At 37.6% G+C, this 27,619-nt stretch overlaps 1 protein-coding gene across 2 annotated transcripts; it reads right to left on the minus strand.

The window, feature by feature from the left end:
• Positions 1-1,813: 1,813 nt before the first annotated feature.
• Positions 1,814-26,940, minus strand: ASPA (aspartoacylase). 2 transcript variants are annotated; one of them, XM_004376134.1, is made up of 7 exons: positions 26,818-26,940; positions 24,434-24,694; positions 20,518-20,713; positions 18,951-19,044; positions 13,550-13,657; positions 5,960-6,069; positions 1,814-2,336 (listed from the first exon to the last, which is right to left on the minus strand). In XM_004376134.1, the coding sequence occupies exons 2-7, from the start codon at positions 24,667-24,669 to the stop codon at positions 2,139-2,141; spliced, it is 942 nt and encodes a 313-aa protein (XP_004376191.1). In that variant the 5' UTR covers positions 24,670-24,694; positions 26,818-26,940; the 3' UTR covers positions 1,814-2,138. The 2 variants fall into 2 exon arrangements, with proteins under 2 accessions (XP_004376191.1, XP_012410976.1); XM_012555522.2 differs by lacking the exon at positions 26,818-26,940 and having other exon boundaries at positions 1,814-2,329; positions 24,434-24,755.
• Positions 26,941-27,619: the final 679 nt, after the last annotated feature.

Genomic DNA, 27,619 nt, shown 5'->3' on the forward strand with positions numbered 1-27,619 from the left:
ATCTGTCTTAGTTATTTAGTGCTGCTGTTACAGAAATGCCACAAGATGATGGCTTTAACAAACAGAAATTTATTCTCTCATAGTTTAGGAAGCTAGAAGTCTGAATTCAGGGCAGGGAAGGCTTTCTCTATTGGCTCTGGGGAAGGTCCTTATCTCTTTCAACTTCTATTGGTTCCTTGGAAATCTCATGTGATGTGTCATCTATCTTCTCCTCAATTGCTTAAACTGCTCTTTTATATCTCAAAAGAGATTGACTTAAAACACACCCTACACTAATACTTCCACATTAACAGAACAAAGAAAACCCATTCCCAAATGAAATTTTAACTACAGGTGTAAGGGTTAGGATTTACAGCACATATTTTTTGGAGCACTCAATTCAATCTATAACACCATCCTTTGGGATATAGTAACAGATTGGGAGTGATGGAGAGAATACTCCACAGGTGGTTGGGGAAAGAAAGGAAGTAAGGCAAAAAGAAGGACATCGGTGGAATATGAAGTTTGGGTAGAGAAGGGATGTTTGAGCACACTGACTTGTTCAACTCACTTTCTTGGGCACTTAATAGATTGCAGACACTGAAAAAGACTCAGTGTCCTCAAGATGGGATAGAAGCAGAGAGGGGCAAAAGGTCAACTGTAAATCAGATCAAGGGAGACAAAGACACCTTTGTAGATAAAAGAAGAGTTGAGTTGCATTTTGAAGGAAACACAGCAATTAACTAGACCAAGTTCTAGGCAGAGTGGAAAACGGAAGCTTGGTAAAACTTATGTACAAAGATTGATTGATAAGTCAAATTTTTACTTCAAAATGCAGAAGGCAGATAGTTAATTCAAATGAAAAAATTTTGGGTAAAACACAAAAGTAAATCTTGAAAAAATTAGAAACAGTTTAATTGTGCTGTATAGAACATTGAACATGGAGTGGAGTTGATTTAATGGAATTCGCTCTGGAAGATAATGTTACATTTTGAAATCATAAACATGGGCTCCTTGGGGTCCAAATGGTGGGATAAAAATAACCTTTACTTGGCTTCTGTGGCCTAAGAAAGGAAGAAAGGAGGGAGGGAAGGGTCCTAGAAGGGATGGAAAGGGAGGGAGGTAACATTCAGCTGGGGCACCTCTGAGGAGAAGACTCATGGGAGGTGAAGGATTTGTACATTTAGGACATGGGGGAGTTTCTTGAGAGAATGGATCTGTAAACCAGAGACACAGATTTGAGTCACCTTTCCACGAGTGTCCATGGCCGTCTGCTATTTCTGTCTTCACCACCTATGCTGGTGGCTGCTGGAGTCACACCTTTTGCTCCTCACACCTTGGCTGGGAAAAAGGGTGACTACATTTTTTCAGAATGTAAAGTGACAGCTATGAGGAACATGCCTTTTGAAATTTACCATGTTGGAAAGGAACATTAGCTTCTCTGGAGGCATGTTAGTGGGGTGTGCTAAATATCTGGAAGAGGCTTTCAGCTCCTGAGGTCACAGCAGCACAACTGAGCATGCCAGAGCAGGGGTGCTGTGTGTGGGCTGTTTTCTTCCTGAGGATAAAGGACCATTTCATACTTTCTTGATTTATTCATGATGTCATCTTTACAATCAGTCCCCATTTCACTTTCACATTTCATTTGCAAAAGAGCATTTAAAAAATTTCCTAAGGATATCACAACTGTTGCTAAAGTTTATACACTGGATACTTAATATATTATCATTAATTTAAATATAAAAACCAGCAAGTTTTAGAAACCATTAGTTTCTAATAGCATTTATACATTATTTGAAAACATACATTTAAGTCTATGCTTGTTAATAATTTTCTGTATATAGTATCTTTTTAATTTTATATTTTGAACTTAAAAGCTGCTTATTAACGATGTTAAACTCTTCGATAAAATATATAAAAAGTAATACAGAAATAGAAATATACTTCATTGATAAGCTTCATACATAAAATATGATACCTTTAAAACATTCATTTATTCATTCATTCATTCTGGAAATATTGCCTGAATGCCTACTGTGTGCAAGGCACTCGGCTAAGTGCTATGGACATGAAGTTGAATAAGGCACAATCCCGCCCTCAAGGAGCTTACAGACTAGCAGAGGTTTTTCAGAATGCTGTGTAATGAGTAACAGTGATTTCTAATGTAAAGAGGAGCGAATACTTTTTGCATTGAGTGTTAGTTTGGTTGTCTTTGTGAAAGCTTCTTTCTTCTCATAATATGCTGCCTCGTTTACGAACACTGGGTACACCGTACAGTCTCCATCCAGTGGAATAGTCTTTCCATCAAGAGTTAAAAACACGGGGTCACCGGGGTGCAATGGTTTCCAGTCTTGATCCTCTCAGGAAACAATGAAGATAAATAAATTACTTTGGTTTTTCTCCGACTTTAAAAATTTTATGTCAGACTCCAGACAACTAACAAATTATAGCATTCTAGTCTTTTAAAAAGATATACTTGAGAGATGTGTTGAGAGGTACATGAGTGATATGAGTAAACTGAAATTTTGGCAGCATTTTAAAGAGTTCTTCTTTTAATTTTTATAATTGACACATAAAGTTTGCTTCAATACCAGGTTTGCCTTGAATGTTGCCAAAGAGATTTATAATATTAAAAGGCAAAACTAAATGTACATCCCATTATATTCTACTTCTTGCCAGCTGAAGTTAAATTATGTTCAGCAAAATTTAGTAAATATTGATTAAGAGCCTTCTGTGTGCAGACATTCTACTACTGGGAATATAAAAATGAGTAACATTGTCTGTGCACACAGGAGTTTCTATTCTAATGAGAACTGGTGACAGAGGGTGGGGATGGGCTGGGGAAAGTCTAAGATAGGGTGGATCTTTCCATATATGTCCTCTCACCATATGAGAACAATTGAGTTTTCCCTGCACCAGGGATTTTAGCCCTCAAACACCAGTGTTATCAGACCACAGGAACCCTAGCAAAGTTCTCAAACTTTGATGTACTCACAAATCATCTGGGGGTTTTGTGAGAATGCAGATTCTGATTCTATAGATCTGGGGTGGGGGCCTGAGAGTCTGCATTGCCCAGTAGCATCAGTATCACCTGCAGATCCCCACTGCAGAGCTACTAAATCAAAATCTTCATATTAACAAGTCCTCCAGAGATTCACACGCACAACTTTTAAGTTTGAGAAGCACTGCATTGCAGGAATTTTCTCAACCCTGGCTGCACACTGTAATCACCTGTGGTGTTTAAAAATATAGATGGGTGGAGGGGCTGACTGTATCCAGATAATCAATCAGAATCTTAAGGGTGGGGCCCAGGCATCCTTATTTTTAAAATTTATTTTAAAATTTACATACAGTAAAATTCACTCATTTTGGTGTACGGGTCTATGAGTTTTGACAAATGCATAGCACAGAGTCATAGAACCATATAACCAAGATACAGAACAGTTCCATCACCCACTTGCCCCAATTCTCTCATGCTACCATCTAGTTATTGTTCACTGTTTTGTTTTCTTTTTGAAACTCCCCAGGTGATTCTAAAGGGCAGGCCCTGGTTGAGAACTAGGGTTCTGCACCAGTGGTTTTCAGTCAAGAAATGTGCCCAGAATCACTGAAGGAGCTTCTTCAACACACACATGACTGGGCCCCATTCACAAAGATTCTGATGAAGTGCAGTGCTTCCCAAACTTGAGCCTCATGAAAAATATTTGGCAAACTTAAAACAATAACACAATAACACAACAACACTGATAATCTATCTTCATGTTGTTGAATTAATCCAGAATTTCTGGGGATGGGGACCAGGGAATCAGTATATTGTAAAAACTCCTCAGGTGATTCTTACGTAGCCTGAATTTGAGAAGCACTGATTTAGTAGGTTTGGGATAGATGCCAGGTATTTTGGGGGAAAATTCCGCAGATAATTCCAATGAAGATCCCTGATTGAGAACTATCACTTTTAGAACAAAATCTAGACTCTTCACCTGGTCCCTGCCTGAGTCCCTGGCGCCAGGGTCTACTGTCCTCTCTGCTCATTCCCTGCTCTCCATTGACATGAGTCTTCCTACTGTTCCTCAAACACACCAAGTTTGCTCCAGCCTCAGGGCCTTTGCACTGGCTTGTCCCAACAAGTCCTTGTGGAGCTGCCCGATGGTCCACCTTCGGGATCTCTTCTCTCGAACTGGGATGCTTGGTCCTTAAATTCACCAACATTCATGAAGCCTTAGGTCACAGGATGTGTTAAGAGGCATATGAGTGATCTGACCAAATTGAAATTCTTTGAGGAATACAAAACTCAAAAAATCCCAAGTGGTGTAGCCTGTTATGACACTGTCACATTGGCCTGTTTCTTGTACTTGTTATTTTTGTCACCTATAGTGTTTTCCTCCTTTCTCACCGCCCCCCCCCCCAGCCTGCCATCTTCATCTTCCCTGTCTTTAAAATATTGCCTAAGGCTCCTTCTCCAGGATTGCACCTGGATTCCACTAAGCACAAAGCAGGACTTGCTCACCATTGTGTCTTGTTGAGCAGGACGTTATTAAGTACCTAGGTCTATTCCACATGTGTATATAACATACGGATTTTATCTACTTGAGGATTGTGCCATAGTTTCTTGTATGTCTTCCCACATTGTGCTTGGCATGTATTTTGTACAAGAAAACAGCTTGACTACAATGCTGCAGACTGATAGGCAGAGCTGCAGAAGCTCCCACAACTTCTTTTCAAGCCTCTGGATGGCTCATATTGAAATGGGCCCTAATGACAAGCAGTCCTCCAGAAAGTGATCCCCAACCCTACTGTTTCTGCCTCCTCCTTTGGCTACATTCACTCTTACTCTTCTGAAAGGGGATTGCAACAAACACAGCAAGCCCTAAGGTCACAGGATGGTGTGAATATGATGAATGATAGTGTCTGGTAAGGGCCTCTAGAGGAGGGGTACCCTGTGGCTTCATGAAAGTTGATGAATTTAAGAAGCAAGGATCTCACCTGGAAAGAACAGACCCTGAAGGTAGACCATGGGGCAGCTCCACAAGGACTTGTTGGGACAAGCCAGGATGAAGGTATGATTACCATCCCCAGCTGCTAAGAGCACGCTTGGTAATGGCCTGTAATAGTATTGACATCCTTATTCAAACTGCTGCTGATGCAAATCTGGGACAAATAACAAAGTGTCTAGATGACAGAATCAAAATAAATGAGATTGTGACATTGGGAAATGTGAAGTGTTGTTTAGCTTTCTGGAATCTTTCCTCCCTGATTTTCCCTTTGCCTTTTCCAGATTTAAACCTCCTACACTCTCCCAAGAGACAGGGATTCTTCCTCCTTTACCTTGCCAATAGGAAATGAGGTAATCAAACCAGGCAAGGGTTTTTGAAGTTCCGAGGAGAGTTAGAGAATGGGCAGAAAACCTTCCAAAGAAAGAAGTTCTGATTTTTTTGCTCTAACTTATTCTGTGGTGATCACAGGGAGGTAACAGTAATGTGGTCAACTGCAAAGACCCTTAGTTCTGGGTCTGCCATTGATAGCTATATGACTGTGGGAAGGATCTACCTTCTGGATCTCAGTTTCCTTATATTAAAATAGGTATAATAATTCCTACCCATTGTACTTGGGTAGGAATTTCACCTTCTCTGAGAGGCCTTGTTTTACCACTCCCTCCCCCTACCTCGTTATTCTGTTACAGCGCTTGGTTGTTTATCTTCCTTTCTAGACCATAGTTTAGCCTTTAGCATATGTAGGTTATAAGTTCCATGGGAGTATAGACCAAGTTCACTGATGTACCCCTAGAGCCCAGCACAGGTTATACTCAATAAATATTTATTGAGTGAAGGTCTGAAAATTTTCACTCAACAGTCTGAAAACACTAGTGTGTTCGAGAACATCAAATGAGCTGATGTATGTACAATGCTTTATGAGCTGTAAAGTTTTATTCAAAGCTAGGGCATCATTATTTTCATTATTTTAAAGAAATGGCAAATGTTACCTGCAGATTAGGATGGATAATAGCAGCAATTTCTCCACTTTCATTCCTGGGATAATCAACTTTCTCCATTATTTTATAGACCTCAATCGCACAGGAAGGAAATTCTTTTCCTATGGTCAAAAACAAAACAAACCAGAAAAAAAAAGTATAAATAGAAACAACAACAACAAAAATCTCTTGAAAAAGGAGTAGTTTATACTTTAAGGAAACAAGATCCACCTCCCCCCCAACCCCCACCAAAAAAAAAAAAAAGAAGATAGACAGTTACAGGGAGAACACACCACATTTAATTAGGAATGTTCATAAACAACCCTAAGCCAGAAGATGTTAAATTATTTCTATCAGTAATTGCTGACAAATATGCCAATGGACAGAGGCAGAAAACAATTGAAAAAGACAGTGTGGGAGAAAAAGGGCATAGGACTGTGTATCACGTCACCTGGGTTCTAAGCTCCTAGCTGTGTGATCTTGAGCAAGATGCCTAACTTCTTGAGGCTTGCTTTCTTTATCTGTCAAAGGAAGGTTTTGAATTAAGGCCCTTCCAGTTTTGGCATTCTATGATTGCATATTTTCGGGGGGATTTCCGGCACGTTAGGTGACATCAGCATAGTGCTCTTTCTCTTTAACCAGGTACATCAAACACCTGGACTGCTCCTGAGCAGTGAGATCTTGGGATGCAGGCAGTCTGCCAACAGTGGAGCCCAACCTCCAAAGATGCAGCGACACTAAACAACCCAACACTCGGAAACTTGGCAAAGGAGTAGTTTACATTTATACCAGGCAATTGTTGTGCAAACGGGTTGAACTTTCTTCCAACATGGGTCCTACAGTGTGTTATGGCCCCAACCCTTTGGCCTTAGAGCAGAAAGCTCAGTCAGAGTTGGGATGGGGATACTCCTTTACACCTTTTGTATCAATTAGCTTTTGCTGCATAACATACTGGTTTAGGACTTAGTGGCTTAAAACAACTCTTTAATGTAGCTCAAGATCCTGTGGGTTGGGTGGACAGTTCCTCTGGTCTGGGCTGGCTTGGCTGATTTCTACTTTGCTTGCTCATGCATTTGCTGTGAGCTGGCAGGTTGGCTGGAGGCTGGATAACCTAGGATGGCCTGAATCTCATGTCTGGCATTTGACAGGCAGTCAGCTGGAGCTGTATGCTATTGGCTAGGGTGTCTGAGTTCTGTGCTTCATAGCCTCTCATCTTCTGGCAGGCTAGCCTGGACTTATTCACATGGTTGTGGTACAGGGTCCCAAGAGCAAGGAGAAAAAGCCCCCATGTGCAAGTGCTTTTCAAGCCTCTTCTTGTGGCACAAAGCAAGTCACATGGCCAACTCAGATTCAGGGGATGGGGAAGGAAATACTCCACTCCTGACAGATCTGAAACATCGCATTGCAAAGTGTATGGATGTCAACAGGGGAAGAATTTGGGGCCATTTTTGCAAGCTACCATACCTTCCAAGATGAAGATGGGAAGTTTACTGATTTTATCTCTTTAAACCAGAAGGTCCATTGGGAAGAAAGGAAAAAGTGGTAGAACACAAAGGAGTATGTTTTTCTACTTAGAATCTCAGAGTTGGAAGGAAGTCTAGAAAGCCTAACTCTCATCTAATGCTTGATTAATCTCCATATCGTTCTGGCCAAGTGGTCATCTTACTCCTGTTTCAACGACCTCACAAAGTGTGGTCCATTCCATTGTTCATCAGCTTTGTTAACTGGAAATTTGTGTCTGCAGGTAACTTTATTCTACTCATTCTATTCTGCCCCCTGGGTCATGGAAAGTATGTCTAATTGCTTTTCCATATAGCACTTCTGAAATCCTGAAATAAAACTGTACTTAGCTTTATCAATTACTTTTCATATGTGGTCAGTAAATGAGAAGGTATGTGAAGATACTTTGTAAACTGTGAAGTTCTACATACATCTTAGGGATTATTCTTATTATGGTTTTCAAACCCCTCACCATTCTCAACTCTCTCCTATGGCTCAGCTCTACTTGACAGATGTCCCTCCTGAAGTATAAATTCATAATTTATTCACAGTTCTCCAGAATTTATTCAGAAAAGATGATCACCTTCCTCATTCTGAGATTTTTAAACACAAGAGCAGAACTTTGTCTCTGATGTATTTAACTGTAAACATTTATTTTAGACAACTGTTAATGACTGTCAAGATATTTGGATCCATCATTTCAACCAGGAGATTTTCCTACTAGCTTTCTGCCATCTATCACTTATATAAACATGTCACATATGTTCTTATCCAAGTCACTGATAACAATTTTGACTAGTACAGAGTCAAGGATGGAGTCCTTCTGCACGTTTCTGGAGACCTTTCTCCAGGTGGTTTTGTTATTTTTGTTAGCATTCTTTGGGTAATGGTGCTCAGTTGCAAATACACCAAAATGGATAGTCAATCAAGCCTCTAAATTAATAGCAGTTTAAAATGTTTGAATTGAAGAATCCTTTGCTTAAATGAAACATTACATGGAAGAGCAAGAAAACAGAAGAACTGCCCTGGTTGAAGCAGAAGTGGTAGTGGTAGGGTGTCCTAGAGCTACTATTCCCCACGCTTGTGGTGGGAATCTGTGAGAAATGACTTGAAAACCAAGTTTCTCTACTCAGGTTTGTGGCCTTCTAGAGTGTATTGTTTCTTAATATATTGTAACTTTATATACTTACTACTGTTTAAAGGGTTTCTTTTGAATATGGTATGGCCTTCCCAATACCAGTTCCACTAGAAACAGTAGAACCTATTCTCAGACAAAGGTGGTGGAGAGCTAATTTTTAGTTTTCATGATTTTGGAGTCAAAGGATCACCAAGCACAGAAGAAATTCCCATGATCGCAGTAGGGTGCACAATCTGAGGTTAAGGTTCACGCAGACACTGACCTATACACCAGCTTTGTCGGTATAATTACCCATTCCTCAACAACAATTTCAATTCAGCATCTTGGAATAATTATTTACACAGAGTGTCTCCTTAATTTTATTGATAATTAACTTTTTAAAAATTCTTCATTAGGTTTTTTAAAGTAACATTTTATTGTGCTTTAGGTGAAAGTTTACACAGCATATTAGGTTTCCATTTACAATTTTTTATACAAATTGTTTCATGACATCGGTTACAATTCTCACAATGTGTCAACATTCTCATTACTTCCATTCTGTTTGTTCTGTTCCATCGATCTAGCTTCCCTTCCCCTCCTTGCCTTCTCATCTTTGCTTTCGGGTAAATGTTGACCATTTGCTCTCATATAGTTAATTGTTTAAGGGAGCACATTACTTATTAGTGATATTGTTTATTTTATAAGCCAATCTATTATTTGGCTGAAAGGTAACCTGCAGAAGTAGCTTCAAATTCAAGTTCAAAGTTATCTTAGGGTGATAGGCTCAGGGGTTCCTCTAGTCTCTATTGGTCCAGTAGGTCTGACTTTTTTTTTTTTTAGCGATTCGAGTTTTGTTCTACATTTTTGTCCAAGTCTATCTGAGACCTTCTATTGTGTCCCTGGTCAGATGGTCAGTAATGGTAGTTGAACTAGACCATCTAGTTCTTCTGGTCTCAGGTTAGAGGAGGCTGTGGTTCTTGTGGGCTATTAGTCCTGTGGACTAGTTTCTTTCAGCCTTTGATTTCCTTCATTCTCTTTTGCTTTATACAGGTAGAGACCAATAGCTGTATCTTACATGGCTGCTAGCAAGATTTAAGACCCTGAACGCTACTCACCAGTCTAGGATGTAGAACATTATCTTCGTGAACTATGTTATGTCAATTGACTAAGTTGTCCCCTGAGACTATGGTCCCAAGCCTTCTAACCCAGTAAACCAATCTTGGAATTTGTTTGGATATGTCTAAGAAGCCTCCATAACCGTGCGTCCTATGCGGTTTGTTATTTATGTGGGTATATATGCAGCACACACAAAAGTGTGTGTGTGTGTATATATATATATATGCCTACAGATATACCTATACATGCATATGCATTTGCTAGTGTTTGCCTTTCTGTACATATATATAACTACCCATATAACAGCACATATATTTTTTGTTGTTTTTACTGTTGTTGCAAAATTGTATATGTTGTAGCATTTACCAAAATTGTCTCTTTTTCTCATGTACTTCTTAGTGTCTTTATTTACCTTGGTGTAGTTGTGCTGACTTCATCCATATTTGATCTTGTCTTTCCCATCACCAAAAGTGTCAAGTGTCTAGTACCTAGAAAGTGATTCCTCCTTCTTCTCCCTCTCATCCCTGGTAAACATTAAAGCACTTTGCTTTTTGTGTGCATATCTATTCTTGATTTTTTTAAAATAGTGGGACCATACAGTATTTGTTTTTTTGTGATTGACTTACCTCACTTAGTATAATGCCCTCTACATTAATCTATATTAAAAGATGTTTTGCGAACTCCTCATTATTCTTTATAGTTTCATGGTATTCCATTGTATGTATGTACCACAGTTTGTTAATCCATACATCCATTTATGGGTGCTTAGGTTGTTTCCATCTTTTTGCTATTGTGAATAATGTAGCAACGAACATAGGTGTGAATATGTATATTTGTGTCACTGCTCTTATATCCTTAGCGAATATACCTAGGAGTGGGATTGCTGGATCATAGGATCATAGGTCTTTCTATTTCTAGCTTTTTGAAGGAGCACCATACTGTTTTCCATAGTGGTTGTACCATTTTACACTCCCACTAGCAGTGTATAAGAGTTTTGATCCCCTCACAACCTGCCAGCATTTGTTGTTTTCTGTTTTTTTTTTTTTTTAATCACTGCCATTTTTGCAGGGGTGAGATACTATTTCATTGTAGTTTTGATTTGCATCTCTCTAATGGCTAATGATCTCTAGCATCTTTTCATATATTTATTGGCTGCCTGAATTTCCTCTTTGGTGAAGTGTCTGTTCATGTCTTCTGCCCATTTTTTGATTGGATTATTTATCTTTTTGTTGTTGAGTTGTTGAAGTTCCCCATATAGAGATTAGAATCTTATCAGATATGTCATTGCCATAGATTTTTTTCCCCAGTCTGTAGGTTCTCTTTTTACTCTCTTGGTAAAGTCTTTTGATGAGCATAAGTATTTAATTTTTAGGAGGTCCCAGTTATCTAATTTATCTTTTGTCATTCATGCATCTTAGTTGTGTTTGATAGACTATTTATGCCGAAAATCAAGTCCCCTAGTTTTGTCCCTATGTTATCTTCCAGGAACTTTATAATTTTAGCTTTAATGCTTAGGTCTTTGATCCATTTTGAGTTACTTTTTGTGCATGGTATGAGGTATGGATCCTGTTTCATTTTTCTGCAAATGGATATCCAGTTTTGCCTGCATCATTTGTTAAACAGACTGTTTCTTCCCCATTGACTTGACTTCAAGTCTTCATCAAAGATCAGCTACCCTAGATGGATGGATTTACTTCTGGGTTCTCAATTCTATTCCACTGTTCTATGTGTCTGTCATTGAACCAGTACCTGGATGTTTTGATTATCATGGCTGTGTGTAAGTTTTGAGATCAGGAAGTGTGAGGCCTCCTACTTTGTTCTTCTTCAATATTGATTTAGCTATTTCCTTTCCATATAAAGTTGGAGATTAGTTTTCCATTTCATTAAAGAATGCTGTTGGGATTTGGATCAGGATTGCATCATATTTATAGATCACTTTGGATAGTATTGACATTTTCACAGTATTAATTCTTTCAATCCATGACCATGGAGTGTTTTTCTGCTTATGTGGATCTCTTTCAGTTTCTTGCAGTACCATTTTTATAGTTTTCCTAGTATAAGTTTTTAACATCCCTGGTTAGGTTTATTCCTAGTATTTTATCCTTTTGGGAGCTATTATTACTGGTATTGTTTTCTGGATTTCCTTTTCAGAATCCTCCTTGTTAGTATAGAGGATCCAACTGATTTTTGTGTGTCTAAATTTTAATTACACAAATCTATGAATGCATTCTTCTTGAAAATAATTAAAATAAAATTAGCCTGGCTTATTCTTCACCTTCCGAGTAATCACTGTTACAAGTCTGATGTGTTTTCTTCTAAAATTTTTTTAATGTATTAACATACTGTATGTATATATGTCCTAGTATTCTTCAAACAATAATTATTTAAAAACTAATAGCTATAGCATAAGTTTTATTTTGCAAATTGCTTTCTTTCAATTAACAATTTTTTTATTTTTAGAATTTTTTTTATTATGCTCTAAGTGAAAGTTTACAGCTCAAGTTAGTTTCTCATACAAAAATTTATACACACATCATTATGTGACGCCAGTTGCTATCCCTATAATATGTCAGCACACTCCTCTTTTCCACCCCTGATTTCCCGTGTCCGTTCAACCAGCTCCTGTCCCTTTTTGCCTTCTCATCTTGCCTCCGGACAGGAGCTGCCCATTTAGTCTCAAGTATCTACTTGAACTAAGAAGCACACTCTTCACGAGTATCATTTTATGTCTTCTAGTCCAGTCTAATCTTTGTCTGAAGAGTTGGCTTTGGGAATGGTTTTAGTTCTGGGTTAACAGAGAGTCCGGGGGCCACGTCTTCTGGGGTTCCTCCAGTCTCAGTCAAACCATTAAGTCTGTACTTTTTACTAGAATTTGAGTTCTGCACCCCACTTTTCTCCTGCTCTGTCAGGAACCAATTAATAATATGTTTTGAAGATAGTTTCATGTTTGTTTATTTAGCTGTTCCCCAACTGATGGATATTTAGGGGTTTCCATTGTTTTTCTGTTACAAATAATGCTACAATAACTATCCTTGTATACAACACATTGATTGTGCATGTGCTTGTGTTTCTCTGAGATGTGGAATTTCTGGGTCATAGGATTTGTGCATTTTTAAATGTGAATACTATAGGAGTACTCTCTAAATTGTCTTTAAGGAGCCCTGGTGGCACAATGGTTAAGGGCTTGGCTGCTAACCAAAAGGTTGGCAGTTTGAACCCACCAGCCGATCCGCGGGAGAAAAGACCTGGTGATCTGCTCTTGTGAAGATTACAGCCTAGGAAACCCTATGGGGCAGTTCTATCCTGTCATATAGAGTTATTATGAGTCAGAATCGACTTGATGGCACACAGTAAAGCAAAGCGTCTATATCAATTTGCATTTTCATCAGCAGAGAATAAGTGTATCCTCTTTTCCTACATCATCACCCACATTTAATATTATTAAATTTTAATATCTTCCCAGTCTAATGTGGGAAAATGGTTTTTCATTTTAACTTGCATTTCTCTAATTACTAGTGATGTTCAATACCTTTTTATGTATTTATTAGACATTTATATTTTTTAAGTCTTTCTTTGCTTTTCAAAATTGAGATTAATAGGAAAATAAGGATTTGACTTGGGGAGCATTAGCTGGTATCTGCTTTTCTTGAAGATGTCTACTCTGGTCATTGAGGAATAGCTGAAGCAAATACAAATTTTAAAAGTCATCTAAGATCATGAGCATGGCAAATTTGACCTAGGTTCTAATTGCTATTTCAGTGTTTAGGGCTTAAGTCATTATGTGTGCTCATGTCATCTCCCTTTTCTGATCTGTTTATACATTTATATATATATGAACTAACAAGGAAAAATTCCCACCCACTACTTACCTTCATTGAAATGATGTATAAAATCAAGAGCATGTTTAATCATTTTTCTCATTTGATCCAAAATATCAGCTCTCAGAACTCCTTGAGGCTGGGGACCAACTTCTATACCTACGTACAGAAGGGGAAACTGTCAATTTATATAAGTATTAGAATATATTGTAAAATTGAGCATTTTAATATATGAAGATCTAGAAACCTATCATTAAAAATTATTAAAAAGGTAGAGCCTATAGCATCATGGAAAATGTTTAAAACATAATGTTAGGTAAAATATGAAGCACAATATTTCCATGTACAAATTATATGCATAGTGAATAAAGACTGGGAGAGAACATGGAAAAACATCAGAGTTGTGTAATTGCTGTAAGATATTGGTGTCTTTCTTCCTTAAATTTTATTCAACATTGTCAAAATACTTAAAAACATAGTAAACCAAACCACTGCTGTTGAGTTGATTCCAACTCATAGCAACCCTATAGCACAGAGTAGAACTGCCAAGGCTGTAAATCTTTACATAAGCAGACTACTGCATCTTTCTCCCTTGGAGTGGCTGGTGGGTTCGAATCACTGACCTTTTGGTTAGCAGCCAAGTGCTTTAACCACCAGGGCTCCTAATACAGAAAAAGGGGTAGACAAATCTATCCTGACAAAATAGTAAGTGACCATAAAGCGAAATTGTCATAGACAGGTTTAACACGAAGAAGGACATTTAATTAGTCATAGAAAACTAGACTGGATGAGCCATGGATTTAAGTCAATATAACAATCCATGCCACCCTAGAGCAACATTCTTGCCCTTAACATAACAACTCATCTTTACACAATACTGCAATGGTTTTAATTTTCTGTTGTTGTTGTTAGGTGCTGTCGAGTTGGTTCCAATTCATAGCAAACATATGTACAACAGAACAAAACACTGCCCAGTCCTGCGCCATCCTCACAGTCTTTGTTATGCTTAAGCCCATTGTTGCAGCCACTGTGTTAATCCATCTCCTTGAGGGTCTTCCTCTTTTTCGATGATCTTCTACTTTAACAAGCATGACGTCCTTCACCAGGGATTGGTCCATCCTGATAACATGGCCAAAGTATGTGAGACGAAGTCTCGCCATCCTTGATTCTAAGGAGAAATCTGGTTGTACTTCTTCCAAGACAGATTGTTTGTTCTTCTGGCAGAGCATGGTATATTCAATATTCTTTGCCAACACCATAATTTAAAAGCATTAATTCTTCTTTGGTCTTCCTTATTCATTGTTCAGCTTTTGCACGCATATGAGGTGACTGAAAACACCATGGCTTGGGTCAAGTGCACGTAAATCCTCAAAGTGGTATCTTTGCTATTCAGGACTTTAAAGGGGTCTTTTGCAATACGTCATTTGATTTCTTAACTGCTGCTTCCATGGGCATTGATTGTGGATCCAAGTAAAATGAAATCCTTGACAACAGCAAGCTTTTCTCCATTTATCATGATGTTGCTCATTGGTCCAGTTGTGAGTATTTTTGTTCTCTTTATGTTGAGGTGCAATCCATACCAAAATGTAGTCTTGGATCTTCATCAGTAAGTGCTTCAAGTCCTCTTCACTTTCAGCAAGCAAGATTGTGTCATCTGCATATCGCAGGTTGTTAATGAGTCTTCCTCCAATCTGATGCCCCATTCTTCTTCATATACTCCAGCTTCTTGGATTGTTTGCTCAGCATACAGATTGAATAAGTATGGTAAAAGGATACAGCTCTGATGCACATATTTTCTGATTTTAAACTACAGAGTATCCCCTTGTTCTATTTGAATGACTGCCTCTTGGCACAATTAAGCGTCTGGAATTCCTATTTTTTTGCAACGTTATCCATAATTTGTTATGATCCACACAGTCGAATGGCTTTGCATAGCCAATAAAACACAGATAAACATCTTTCTGGTATTTCCTGCTGTCAGCAATGATATCTCTAACACCAGCAATGATATCCCTCATTCCATGTTCTCTTTTGAATCTGTCTTGAATTTCTGGCAGTTCCCTGTTGAAGTACTGCTGCAACTGCTTCTGAATGATCTTCAGCAAAATTTTACTTGTGTAAAATTAATGATATTGTTCGATAATTTCTGCATTCGTTTGGATCACCTTTCTTTGGAATGGCCACAAATATGGATCTCTCCCAGTCAGTTGGCCAGGTAACTGTCTTCCAAATTTCTTGGCATAGATGTATAAGTACCTCCAGTGCCGCATCTGTTTTTTTTTGGAAACATCTCACTTGGTATTCTGTCAATTCCTGGAGCCTTGTTTTCGCCAATCCCTTCAGTGCAGCTTGGACTTCTTCCTCCAGAACCATCAGTTCTTGATCACATGCTACCCTTTGAAATGATTGAATGTTGATTAATTCTTTTTGGCACAGTGACTCTGTGTATTCCTTCCATCTTCTTTTGATGCTTCCTGCATCGTTTAATATTTTGCACACAGAATCCTTCAAAATTGCAACTTAAGGTTTGAATTTTTTTCTTCAGTTCTTTCAGCTTGAGAAATGCTGAGTGTATTCTTCCCTTTTGGTTTTCTATCTCCAGGTCTTTTCACATTCTATTATAATACTTTACTTTGTCTTCTCGAGCTGCCCTTTGAAATCTTCTGTTCAGCTCTTTGACTTCATCATTTCTTTCATTTACTTTAGCTACTTGACGTTCAAGAGCAGGTTTCAGAGTCTCTTCTGACATCCATTTGGTCTTTTCTTTCTTTCCTGTCTTTTTAATGACCTTTTGCTTTCTTCATGTATGATGTCCTTGATGTCAACCCACAACTCCTCTGATCTTCAGTCGTTAGTATTCAATGTGTCAAATCTGTTCTTGAGATGGTCTCTAAATTCCGGTGGGATACTCTCAAGGTCATATTTTGGCCCTTGAGGATTGCTCTAATTTTCTTCAGCTTCAACTTGATCTTGCATATGAGCAATTGATTGTCTGCCTGTTCCAAAGTCGGTCCCTGGCCTTGTTCTGACTGATGATATTGAGCTTCTCCATCATCTCTTTCCACAGATGTAGCTGGTTTGATTCCTGTGTATTCCATCTGGCGAGGTCCACGTGTGTAGTCACCTTTTACATTGTCGAAAAAAGGTTATCTGCAATGAAGAAGTTGTCGGTCTTGCAAAATTCTATCGTGTGCTCTCCAGCGTTGCTTCTATCACCAAGGCCATATTTTCCAAATACTGATCCTTCTTTTTTGTTTCCAACTTTCTCATTTCAATCACCAGTGATTATGAATGCATCTTGATTGCATGTCTGATTGATTTCAGACTGCAGAATTTGGTAAAAATCTTCAATTTCTTCATCTTTGGCCTTAGTGGTTGGTGCATAAATTTGAATAATAGTTGTATTAACTGATCCTCCTTGTAGGCGTATGGATAGTATCCTATCACTGACATCGTAGTACTTCAGGATAGATCCTGAAATGTCTTTCTGACGATGAATGCAGTGTCATTCCTCTTTATTATTCCCAGCATAGTAGACCATATGATTGTTTGATTCAAAATGACCAATACCAGTCCATTTCAGCTCACTAATGCCTAGGATATCTATCTTTATGTGTTCCATTTCATTTTTGATGACTTCCAATTTTCCTAGATTTATACTTTGTACATTCCATACTGCGATTATTAATGGATGTTTGCAGCTGTTTTTTCTCATTTTGGGTCATGCCACATCAGCAAATGAAGATCCCAAAAGCTTTGTTCCATCCACTTCACTAAGGCTGACTCTACTTTGAGGAGGCAGCTCTTCCCCAGTTGTCTTTTGAGTGCCTTCCAACCTGAGGAGCTCATCTTCTGGCAATATATCAGACAATGTTCTACTGCTATTCATAAGGTTCTCACTGGCCAATTTTTTCAAAAGTAGACTGTCAGGTCCTTCTTCCTAGTCTGTCTTAGTCTGGAAGCTCCGCTGAAACCTGTCCACAACGGGTGACCCTGTTGGTATTTGAAATACTGGTGGCATAGCTTTCAGCATCACAGCAACACACAAGCCACCATAGCACAAAATGACAGACGAGTGGTGTAGAAAAAAAAAAATTGTATTCACTTCTTCTTACCTCAACACAACTATGTCTGCACTATCAGGCCTACCTCCTGTGGCTGTCAAGCATCCATCCTTATAGCTATAAAATGACTCTTTCTCTAAAGCACTTATCTATGCTTGCTTGCTCAAGTCTTCCACATTACCGTCTCTTTTTCAAGAATGTTTGTATAGTCAACAGCCTTGGAAGATAGAGATGGTGTCCTTCAAGGAGCAAACGGCAAGTGTGTCTACTGGCCATTGTAGAAGATTCAAGTTCCCTTAGCTCAGTCTTTGCCCCTGAAGTGCCCCTGATGTGTGTAGGTGTTATCTGGCCCTTTTCACATACCTTGTGGAATTGGTGCTCGAAAGCCAGCACAAATGATGACACTCTGCTACTGCTGATGTTAATAAACTATTACTTGTCTCTGACCTAGGAGTCTTGTGTCTTCTACCAGCATCCACAAAACAGTGGCAAACTAACTTATTAGCTTGCAGGTAGGTTAAAATCTCAGATTCTTTACAGTCCTTGACAAGGAGAGAGCCAGAAAGCAGCCTGGGGAAGACCTAAAGATCATAGTCCTCTGGGACAACAAGTACTTTGGAGAAACAGATCCAATGCCTTTCTGGCCCAATCAAACCCAACTACTCTGAATAAGCTCATGAATGTATATATGTATTACCAAAGTTAGATGACTAATATTTTATATATAGTCATAGCTATAGGAACCATATGACAGGGAATATTTGTATATATCTATGTGGGATGTGTGATTAAAACTGTGATTAACAATCATTTATAAGTTTTAATTGTGTACTCACTGGAAATTACAACTAATACTTATCAAATGCACATTATTAGGCTGCAGAAGGGGTAAGGGACAGAGAATTCTATGATAAATGGAGATTACAGTGTAGCAAGAATGACATGTAATCAACCAGGAGCTTGGGGGCCATTGTAGATGATATTCCCTTTGCCTCAAAGGGTTTTCTGAGGACTAGGCCTGGTCCACCAACTGTTTAAAGAAATTTGTGGAGTAAATGATTCTGGAATGTAGTTAGGGAAGGATCTATAGAAGGTGACATTTGAACTGGACCTTGAGGATTAGAAGAATTCTACTAGACTAATTTAGAAGCACTGAGTATTATAGCAAAGGAAACAATTTGAACAAAAACAAAACATTGCTCAATAAAATTGATGAAATTTAGTGTAGTTAGAACGTTTGCCTGCCTGGGGTTAATATGCTTATTACTTGAAAGTTACAACCCATACTAATATGCAAGGTAGCTATAAACATTCTTTAAAAATAATTTTCCTGGAGTTTCAGATAGGACGTATTTTATTCAGCTATGACAATGGGAAATATGACTTACCAACAGGATATTTGGCTACAGAACGAGTGGTTGCATATTTGAGGGATGGATGCTCAATAAGATAAACATAGCAGGGTAATGGAGCCAAAGAAGTCTGAAAAGAATTTAAAACATCTTTCTTATTATGTAAAGACCATATACTTTGTTCTCTTTGCAGCTACAGACTCAATAATGCTTTCAATATGTTTTACTTTATCAACTAAGATTAGTAAAACAGCTTTATGAAATGTACTCTAAAACTCAATGTTATTGTTATACCTTTGAAAACATAAATTAATTACATATAAAATCAAATTATACATAGCTTTCTGGGTAAACTGTACATTAAGCAATTCTCCAGAACCATGATTAAAGAATGTGAAATAAATTTCCCTTCTAAATGGATTTGGTTATTTTTATTTTTATTACTGGTTACATTTACTATTTAGCTTATTATTGGTCTCTTAAAGAATTCTGTTTCTACCCCTGTGGTCAGCCCTCTACAGATGCTGAGTGACCTCCTCCCCTTATTTGAATGAGAATTCAAGCTAGACCTCTCAGTTTTGATAACCTTGCTACTTTTCTGCATCTGGCAACCAAAGCATTCAGCTATCCCTTCAATTATTAACAAAGAATAGCTTCATGATGATCTCCTACAAGAACTGCTATCTAGCTATTGTCAAAAACCAAGAGAAACAAAAATAATAGGCAACCTTTACAATCTGCTAGGTATTGGGCTAAATGTTTAAATACTTTGCATCATTTAAGGCTTTTAACAGCCTTATGGGGTATTGTTATTATGCTAATTTTATAAAAGGAGGAAAGCAAGATTTTGGGAGTTGAGTATCTTGTCCAAGGTTAGTGAATGAGAAAATGAGCATTAGAACTCAGGTCCTCCTAGCTACAGGATAGATTCTTTCCACTAAGTCACACTGCCTCTCAGGAAGGTGGATAGCCATTATACAGAAGTAAACATACAGTTCATTATTTGTGTTTTTTCTTGGTTGTTATTGTCTAGCAATTTTTCTCTGGCTACAGACTATGCTCTGGATTGCTGAATTTTCCATTTTGTAGATTTCTGAGTCTTAAAATGATTAACTATATGAAGTACTGAAAGATCAGCTGTGTGTTGGGGTATCTGAATAAAATGGGGGCAAGGGCAGGACTAAAAGCAGCCAACCTTTTTATCACTGGGCTTTAGTCAACTTTAAATGACTATTTCATGAGCTTCCTAAAATTGAACTACTTCAACCATAAATTTTTAAGTTTTGATATAAATTTTACTTGTTTTTACCATATAGCCCATGATTTGGTAGTTGTCTGGATAAAGATTTGTAATTTTATGGACACAAGAATCTACAAGTGTTTTATTCTTTTATTCATTGTATTTATTCTTTTACTTATTCCCTCTCCTTTCTCCTGACCGTCACTGCTCCCTCTATACTCTGATATCACTCCCTCTCTCCCAAGCTTGGCTGTGCAGCAGAACCCCATCTCTCTTGAGCCCTCCCTCTTGACCCTTTTCTAGTTGTTTCACATCTCTAATTGACTTACATGCTAACTTATAAATTAATAACATTAACATTACCTTAATATAATGAAACATCTGAATTAAAAAGTCATTCGTGGAATCTTCAAGAATAAGAGTGCACCCCATATTAGATGTAGTGTTGTGAAGGTCAAAAATAATGTCGTAAGCATCTTCACTATCTTTTGGACCAAATAAATTATTTATTTCTTGAGCCCTTCTTACTTCATAGGGCAAATCCTCCGACCTATTTTTGCTGTTATTAGTAGAAAGAAAAAGATTAAAAACATCTGTGGCTGAGATAACATAAATATGCAATGAAAACACAGTGTACAAGGAACCAGCTGCCAAACTTTTAATATGAAATATCTGTGAGAGAGGTGAAAACATCTGAAAACTTTATAAATAAAAAATTCCATTTTTTCTTCATTTGATTCCTTATAACTAATGTTGCATTGGCATTTTGGCAAAATAATAGTTTGTTGATGTGGCTGGTCACAAGGTAGAACATTTCAAACAGAATTCATCATTTTATTGCAGCCTTGTACAATTGAATAAACAGTTTCCGAGCACTTAATTATGGTGCACTGGGCTATTTATTATGGGGCTAGGCCATCAAATTAACTTTTTTTTTGCACTCTAGCTAACTCTAGTGCATAAAAATAGTCAAACTTAGGTGCTTACATCCTCCAGTTAGGGATTATTAATTGAGGTCCAGGAACCACCAGTGGTCCAGGGACAAACTTTATAGACAAGAGTCTGTAAACTCTCCAAAACTGCAAAATTTCATAGATATTTGCATATTTTTTTTTTCTGGGACAGAAGTTTATAGTTTTTATTGAATTCTCAGTATCTACCCCTACCCCACCTCCACCCCATATGGTTAAGATACATTTTTTTTTGTTTTACATGATTATGATTTAACTTTATTTTTATTCATTAAGCCACTCTACCTCATTTTCCTGTAATTCCATCTATTTCTATTCTATAACTATTTTTGCTAGTAATTTCAAGGAATCTACAGATTGCACCTGTAATCAAGAAGGTTGTGCAGATACTTTATGACTATGAGGCAAAAACCGTGAGGACAAAAGCTGAATGCTAAGGATGGTGCAGTGGGAAGATGGGTGGAGCCTATGGCATTGATGAAATCATTGAGCCGCTGCCCTAGCCCTGGACTGCCTACCTCTGGAATTACTACTTGTGAAAAAGAAACCATTATTTGTTTGAGTCATTGTTTTGGGGTTTCTGTTATACACAGCCAAACACAATTCCTAATGAATATATATGCATTTTAAAAGTTAGCTCATTAAATAACCCTATGTAGTCCCCTGCTCTGAACCAATTGCTTCTACATCATTCTTCTGCATGTTAGTAAACAGCATCACTACCCATCCAGTTGTTCAGAGTCAAGGCTTGAAGTCTTAAAAGATAATGGAAACTTCAAGTTTTCATGCTTGGAGTCCAGGTCCCACTGGAAGACTCCCAAGGGATAAGGCTAGAAGAGTAGGCAGGGGCAATATCCTGAAGGACTCTATCAGCTGTAGTAAGTTGCTTAGATTTATTTTGATAGGAGACTTTTGAACAATTTTCAGCAAGGGATAGACATAAAAAAATTTGCATGTTAGATGATCCCTATGGCTACCATATGGAGGATGGATGGAGAAATGATTGGAGTAAGGCTGGATGCAGAGAGATTCTTTAGGATGCTACTCTAACTGTCCACAGAAGAAATAAACTAAGCCAGTGGAAATGGGGAGTCCCTGGGTGGTGCAAATGGTTAAGGCGCTTTGCTGCTAACCAAAAGGTTAATGGTTCTTCCACCCAGAGACACCTTGGAAGAAGGGCCTGGTAACTTGCTTCCGAAAAAGAAAAAAAATCTGCAATTGAAAACCCTATGGAGCACAGTTTTATTCTGACGTACATGGGTTGCCATGAGTCAGAACCGATTCAACAGCAACTGGTTTGGTTTTCTTGGTTTAGTAGAAATGGAGAAGAAGACTGGATTTGAGAAATACTTGCAGCGAATAATTGAGAGGACTTAATGACCAACTAGACATGGAGGATAAACAACTGGGAAGGTTCTAAGATGAGTTCCATAAGGGATTTGGTGAGTAATGGTGCCATTACTGAGATGGGGAATACAGGAGAAGGGGCAAGTTTGGGGGAGGGAGAACAGGAGAAGGTAGTTTATCTATTTCATAAATTTTCTTAACCATCCTGAGAGAGAGCTGTTTAGCGTCTGGATAGTGTTAAGGGCAAAAAGCTGAAAATGAATTTAAAAGACCGCTCTCACTGAGCTGCATGCCATTGGGTGGTCATAATAAAACTCACTCTAGTCCAGAGTTATTTGGAAAGTTAACATGCCAAAGTTATTCTTCAACAATTCTTACTTGTAATTTAAGAGTTAGTTAACAGCTATTTTAGGAGCCCTGGTAGAGCAGTGGTTAAGAGCTTGGCTGCTATCCAAAAGGCTAGCAGTTCGAATTCACCAGCCACTTCTTGGAAACCCTACGGAGCAGTTCCATTCTATCCTAGACGGTCGCTACGAGTTGGAATCGACTTGAAGGCAATGGGTTTTTATTTGTTTCTTTGATTGCGCAGTGGTTAGAGCACTCAGCTGCTAACCAAAATGTCAGTGGTTTGAACCCACCAGCTGCTCCGCAAGAGAAAGATGTGGCAGTCTGTTTCTATAAAGATTTACAGCCTTGGAAACCCTATGGGTCAGTTGTACTCCATCCTATAGGGTCGCTATGAACCAGAATCAACTAGACAGCAAAGTTTTTTTTTTTTTTTTGTAACAGCTACTTTTGATGAATAGATAAACATTAATGACATAACCTCAGTCATGAAAATAAGGCATTTCTGAAATTAAACTTTATGCTAGTTAAAATGTAATTTGGTATCCAAAGTATGATCACTGTATAACTGCCCTGGAAAGTATCCATTCCATAAAACAAGGCATATTTGTACTAAAGGTATAGTAACTATCTTTTGATTTGTAGTGAGATCAAAGCTAAGCAATTCTCTACATTCAAATTAGCATTATCAGAAAAAGAATAATAAAGTAGTGCTGCATTAGTTGTTTCTGTGCACGTGTTACATCTTAGCTAGTAGTCTACAAACTCCTTGAGGGCAGAAACTATCTCTTCGGTAGCTTTGTCCCTGGCACAGTGCCCTGGAAAGAGTTGCTGTTTAATAATATTTTTAGAGAAATTAAAGAATGAAGTGGTAAAAAGCAGATACTTAGAGGCATATATGTCTATTTACAGTGGTAGCTATTATGATATAAACAAGCAAAAAAACTTAACAAGGGCGTACCTAGAATGTTACTATTACATACATTGTATGCAATGTAGTATACATTGGCTGTAACTTAAAGTCAGATAGTCCAGGTGAAGTGCCTTTGCCTCCGGTTATTTCCATTATGGCAATACACCCCTGAAGGTAAGTACATCTTCACATGACAGAGCAGTCTGATGTTACCTGATGATGGGCATTTACTCACTTTTTCATTCAACAAATTATAATCGAAACATTATGTTTTTCTAAACAAAAACTTTATGTACTGTCATAAACATTGTTGCTCGAAAAAATAGTAATGAATGATCTAGAAAGCTAACAAACTTACACAGGCAGAGTGGCCACACACTATTTTTAATGCAAAGGATTATTAAATGTGTTTCCTTAAAGACATGGTTTAAAAATAAAGCACTTGTTATTTATTACCTCAGTCTGTGTAGAATACACTTAAACAGAAAATCAGTTAAGAATAGTCCGGCATTTAAGAGAGATTGTAAAAGAGCATATGAATGTCTAGTTTAGATACTTGTGTAATTAAAAGTGAAATCGATCTTATAATAGCAACTACATGGATGAACATGAATATTTATAATATGCGTATGTATACATGTGCCCTCTCACACACACCACTTTTCTCACACACACACGCACATGCAACATAAAACAGTCTTACCCAAGATTTTCAAGGTCAAAAACTCGATTCAGGTCACAGTCAATATATCTGGAACACTTCTTCACTGCTCTCGGGTTGGTAATAAATGGTTTTACCTCCAGCCCCACTCTCTGAATCTCAGCACCATCCTCTAGCCAGTGCTTAACTAGAAATACTCCTGTTAGCTCATTTCCATGGGTTCCTCCAAAGATAGCAATCTTTTTTACAGGCTCTTCGGCAATGTGACAAGAGGTCATTTTACCAAGTAGTTTTATCTGATTTCTGCAATTCAGAAGAGAGGAGATCAAATTAAACTTAATTTCTGAAGAAAAGTTTAGAAGTTTAAATCAAAAAGAATGTTTAACCAAAGTGCAAAGTTCCCTTGAGTATATCTTAACTCTGTTACAAGTTCTGTGCTCTGTTTATTATATGGACACTCCTTCCTTTAGCCCTGCCCTTACCATATTTGGATTAAAATATGCAAAGATCAACGAGAGATACAGCTGTTTACCCTAACTTCTAACTCCCTCACATGGTCAGTACATCTAAATACAATTATAAATCAACATCATATTCATACAAAAATTTTCCTTTTCCTTCCCTGACATCTAATGGTGAGTTCATGATTATTTGTAATAATAAAAATAGTTTAAATATTTTTAATTCCAAAAAAATATAAAAAATAAAGAAGTGGCCCATACATGTACACGTTATTATTCAATACTTCTATTTCCACCCGCATTTGAAAACTGGTAGTTTTCATCATCTGAGTAAATTGAATCTCTTCTTTACAAATAGCTGCAGCCACAGCCTCAGAAGCCTCCTCTTGAACCAACATTCTTTTTTTCAGAATGCTTTAGAAACACAAGGACCAAATAAATGATCATTGGGACATAAAAAGCTACTTTTAAACATGTTTTAATTTTTTTATCATGAAGTTTTTGGTCATTCTGTCAACTTTCTTAGGAATCTTCCTCACTTTTTGCATAAATACTAAAGGAAAAGCAACTGTTGGTAATTTTCTAGTCTTTGTAATGCCTGAAAATGTCTTGGGACATACCGTATATACTAACCACATTATAAGTTTCTATAGACATGTATAATTTAATTGCTGGAGCCCTGGTAGTGCAGTGGTTAAGAGCTCAGCTGCTAACCAGAGAGGCTGGTAGTTCAAATCTACCAGCTGCTCCTCGGAAACCCTATGGGGCAGTTCTACTCTGTCCTATAGGGTCGCTATGAGCCGGAATTGACTCGATGACAATGGTTTTTGCAGTGAGACTCTCCACTGGAATGTGCTACTCAAGAGAGGCTCTTGTTGGGGGAAACTATCCAGAATACTAATGATTACATCCTTTTGGAGAAATGACTCTGAGCCAAATCTGATTTGATTTCATGCTCAATCCAGAAAGTCAAATATGTTCAAGTACTGGAAATACTATGTACTAGTAATTACCATGTCGTTTGAAGGAGTACAACAAGAGTAAATCATTACAATTACAGAGTAGTTTAATTTACAATGTACTTCTGTATATGTCCTCTCAGTTTATTTATACATTTGTTTTGTAAGATAGGGTGGGTTAGATATTGACATTCCCATTGCAGCAGTAAAGGAAAGAGAGTTTAAACAACTTGATTAAGATTCTGCAGCTATCTAGGAGCAGAACTAGGCCGGGACTCAGGTTTTCTGTCTCAAAGCCCAATATTTTTTCACATGACAATAGAACGTCTCCCTGTTATTTTTGGCCTTCCCCAAAGTTCTAGTTTTTCCCTTTCAGAATTTGCATAAATACTCACTACAGTGTGCTCAGGAAATAAACAAACATACAAATAAAATACATGATGGAAATATAAAATGTAAACACCTCATAATAGTTAATAAACTAACTCCTGTGTTCTTCCTTTAAGAGATTATAATGCAGACAGAGAGAAAGCCAAACAACAAAATCTAAATTTACACATTAACATTAATGTTCCAATCTAAGAAAAAGCCCCTATAACCTTTGATATTTCTACCCACACTGATGTACGCTGAACATTTCAAACAATGTAGAGATTGTGAAAACACATGTGAATGTAAGTAGATGATAGTTGTCTTGTTTACTTATTTTGGTTTTAGGAGCAGTAAAACTAAATGGTGAATTATTAACACTTGATTATGTTTTGTTTCTTTTCTGCCGATTTGTAGTTAGTTTTGTTCTTTGCCCTAGTCTCTTTGGAAATGCTGCTTCAGCTCTTTACTCGTAGTGGGCTCAAATGACTTGCATTTTGAGGCTTGTTTTATGGAATCTCAACAGATCAGCACTTTGAAATACATTTAACATTCATAAAGTAAGTTTCTCTTACACGTCAGAGTAAATAACTTTTTTGAGAGTTAATAAATTACAGTAATTCTGTCCTATACTTACCTTGTTTATTGTGTACAGAGTTTGTCTTCTGTGGAAAGCTTTATTAGAAAAAAAGGAGAGCATTTCCTTAGAACTAGAGCAACAGAGGCTTTTCATACTCTTATACCAAGTTAACTTCCGAAAGATTTTTAACTCCCTGCTTCCCAAAGTACAGTAAATTTTCAGGATCCACAAAACCTTCAAATTTTTAGTCTAGTTCTTGAGAGTTCAGAGAACTGATATGCAAAGTGAAACCTTTCTAGTTGTCATTATCTAGCTATGAGATTGAATATTTAATGTTCTGAAGTTCTTAAAAGAATAAGCCTAATAACTTACAGCACTGCAAATGTTTTGTGGTGACAGAGGCACTTGATTTATTAATAAAATAATGTAGTTTAAAACAAAAAGAGAGCAAATTTTTTCTTCATAGTCATGGCTGTCCAATAGATTGATGCCAGAAATTTTGAAGAAGACAAATTCAAGGTGAAGTTGATCCAAAATAATATGGTAGGGGGATAAGGAGGGTCTTCTTTCTAATATTATACCTAAAGTGCCTCGTACATAGTGTGTTTGTCCAGAAATCATATAATCAAACTACTTTCAGTACTTTGGAGCCCTGGTGGCACAGTGGTTAAGAGCTCGGCTGCTGATCAAAATGTCAGCAGCTCGAATCCACCAGCCGCTCCTTGGAAACCCTATGAGGCAGTTCTACTCTGTCCTACTGGGTTGCTATGAGTCGGAATCAACTCGACGGCAACGGATTACAGCCCTATGGCTGTAGCCCATTCTGACCAACTTTCTAGGTAGAAATAAATGATAACCT

This window comes from Trichechus manatus, unplaced genomic scaffold, assembly GCF_000243295.1.
Source record: "Trichechus manatus latirostris isolate Lorelei unplaced genomic scaffold, TriManLat1.0 scaffold00040, whole genome shotgun sequence".
In the NCBI taxonomy this organism is placed as follows: Eukaryota; Metazoa; Chordata; class Mammalia; order Sirenia; family Trichechidae; genus Trichechus; species Trichechus manatus.